Here is a 2,092-nt window from a genome sequence, read left to right as displayed (position 1 = left end):
GGAGAGAGAGACAGAGAAAGAGAGAGAGAGAGAGAGAGAGAGAGAGAGAGAGAGAGAGAGAGAGAGAGAGAGAGAGAGAGAGAGAGAGAGCGAGCACGCTGCCAGAATAAAACTGCAGTGCTCTCTGGTTTCCGTTGTGTCCACTTAAGCGAAACAAATTATGTGAAGCCAAATATTGCCGATCATATTATTCTTAACCCTTTCAGTACGCCCTGGGGTCATTTTGTACCCCCGGGGTTGTATTCTTCACATTAAGTTGAGAATACCTCTAGTACGAATATCTCTTTGAAACTTTCAGTATTTTTCAAAAAGTCATTTTGACAGACCGCTATGCAAAGCGTACGGATCGGATTAACGAGTAAATTTCGTCTTTGAAAAGTGGTGGCACAGAGTTCCCCATGTCGTATGGATACGATAGTAAAACACGACGTACGGATATGGTTAAACGGGGTTGAAATATAGCTTAATGTTATTTTTGAACAATAATATGATGTTGAGCTGTATATTTTTTTCAAACAAGTACATAAAAATAATGCGCATGTATGTGTCTTATACGTCATACTTTGTGTCGTTGAAACATACATTATTGTGAAGACACGAAATATTTTATGTCAACTTGTATGATAATAATATGTGAGTTAACGTGATGAAATCAGGCGCTCATCAGAATAATAAAATCAAAGAAACCGGCATTTTGTTTCTAAAAGTTCGGCATTTTTTTCGAATGTTCTTATTTTCCCCTTAAAACCTTTTGTATCACATTTCTGTTTGGACTTTTACTGAAAATGAACAAGCTTTATGGTGATACTGCAGAGTCCACACACCCCAAAACTTGGTCGCTTTTAAGCACAAAGGGGTTATCCGAAAAATGCTGTTTTGAGAAAAACGAAGGAAAGGTTTTTCCCCTTGTTCAGTTTCTTTAAAATACAGGGAGAGTTTTCTCTCTATATAAACAAATATACACACAAATAAAACAAAATGTCTCCTATAGGTAGGGCAATGCTCGATTTTGGTGTAGGTCAAGACCTCTGGAAACCCCCGAAATATGGGTTAACCCACTTGTCCTTAAAAGCGACCAATTGACCTGTCCCCATCGTTTTAGGCAAGAAAAATTCTGAAATTATGGAAACTGAGTAAAGAAAATAATAAGAAATTATGCACACTAAAAATGATCAAATTTTGCTAGATTATGCGGGTGCATAAAACCACGGGGACAGATTGACGAGCGCCTGATTCCACCGCATGGTGACACACGTCATAACTCTCTCTCCCAGAATGACGTCCAGCCAACGTCACACGCCCGTGGGCTGCATGGAGTCATGGGAGATCACCCCGTCTCTGGTGCGGCTGTCCGTCGGTCTTGAGGACGTCAAGGATCTCAAGAGGGATCTAGGACAAGCTCTGGACTACATGGTGGGTCGTTGAAGGGCGTTACTGCTTCATAATCATCATCATCGCCTTTCTCCCCCTGGATCAGGATAATGGCCAAGAACAAACACTTTACACCTTTCCCTATCCAGGGCTAGTCGCTTGATGTCACTCCATGTCTTCCCACTTTTCTGTACCTCCATTTTCGTGACTCTTCTCCAGGTTCCACGTGGTCTTCCCTTTGATCTCTTACCCTGTGGGTTCCAATCTAACACTTTCCTTGTCATGCAACTGCTAGGCGTCCTTAGTGTGTGTCCAATCCATCGCCAACGCCTTTTTCCCACCTCTTCTATGAATGGACTCTGTCTCATTCTTCTTAATACTTCCCCATTGGTGATCTTTTCTGTTCATCTGATCCTCAGTAGCTTCCTCAGACACTTGTTCAAGAAAACCTGGATCCTCTTTATGCATATGTGAAATGCGTTTCATGTCTCACGGCCATACAACAGAACTGACTTCCCATTTGAGTTGAAAATCCTCAGCTTTGTTTACTGCTTACTGAACCCATAGGAGGCGAGGGGGTGTGAAAAACAAAGAGTGAAGAAGAATGTGTGGAGTAGAAACTTTACGACACGCTAGATAGAAGTCAAAGAGAAAACATTCCTTGTGTCATGAGAAGGCTGTGAATAAGGGTAAAGAAATGGACAAAGACAACAAAGAAATG

The 2,092-nt window shown here is 41.5% G+C and overlaps 1 protein-coding gene across 1 annotated transcript in view; it reads left to right on the top strand.

Annotated features, from left to right (window-relative positions):
* Positions 1-2,092, top strand: part of LOC101858870 (cystathionine gamma-lyase) — a gene marked incomplete in the record, with an annotated part of 15,951 nt that overhangs the window by 12,991 nt on the left and 868 nt on the right. Inside the window, 1 exon segment of the mRNA XM_013084485.2 lies at positions 1,275-1,413. Coding sequence (XP_012939939.1) covers positions 1,275-1,413 — 139 coding nt within the window.

Source organism: Aplysia californica, unplaced genomic scaffold (assembly GCF_000002075.1).
Source record: "Aplysia californica isolate F4 #8 unplaced genomic scaffold, AplCal3.0 scaffold00297, whole genome shotgun sequence".
In the NCBI taxonomy this organism is placed as follows: Eukaryota; Metazoa; Mollusca; class Gastropoda; order Aplysiida; family Aplysiidae; genus Aplysia; species Aplysia californica.
This window is presented reverse-complemented; position numbering and strand designations above follow the sequence as displayed.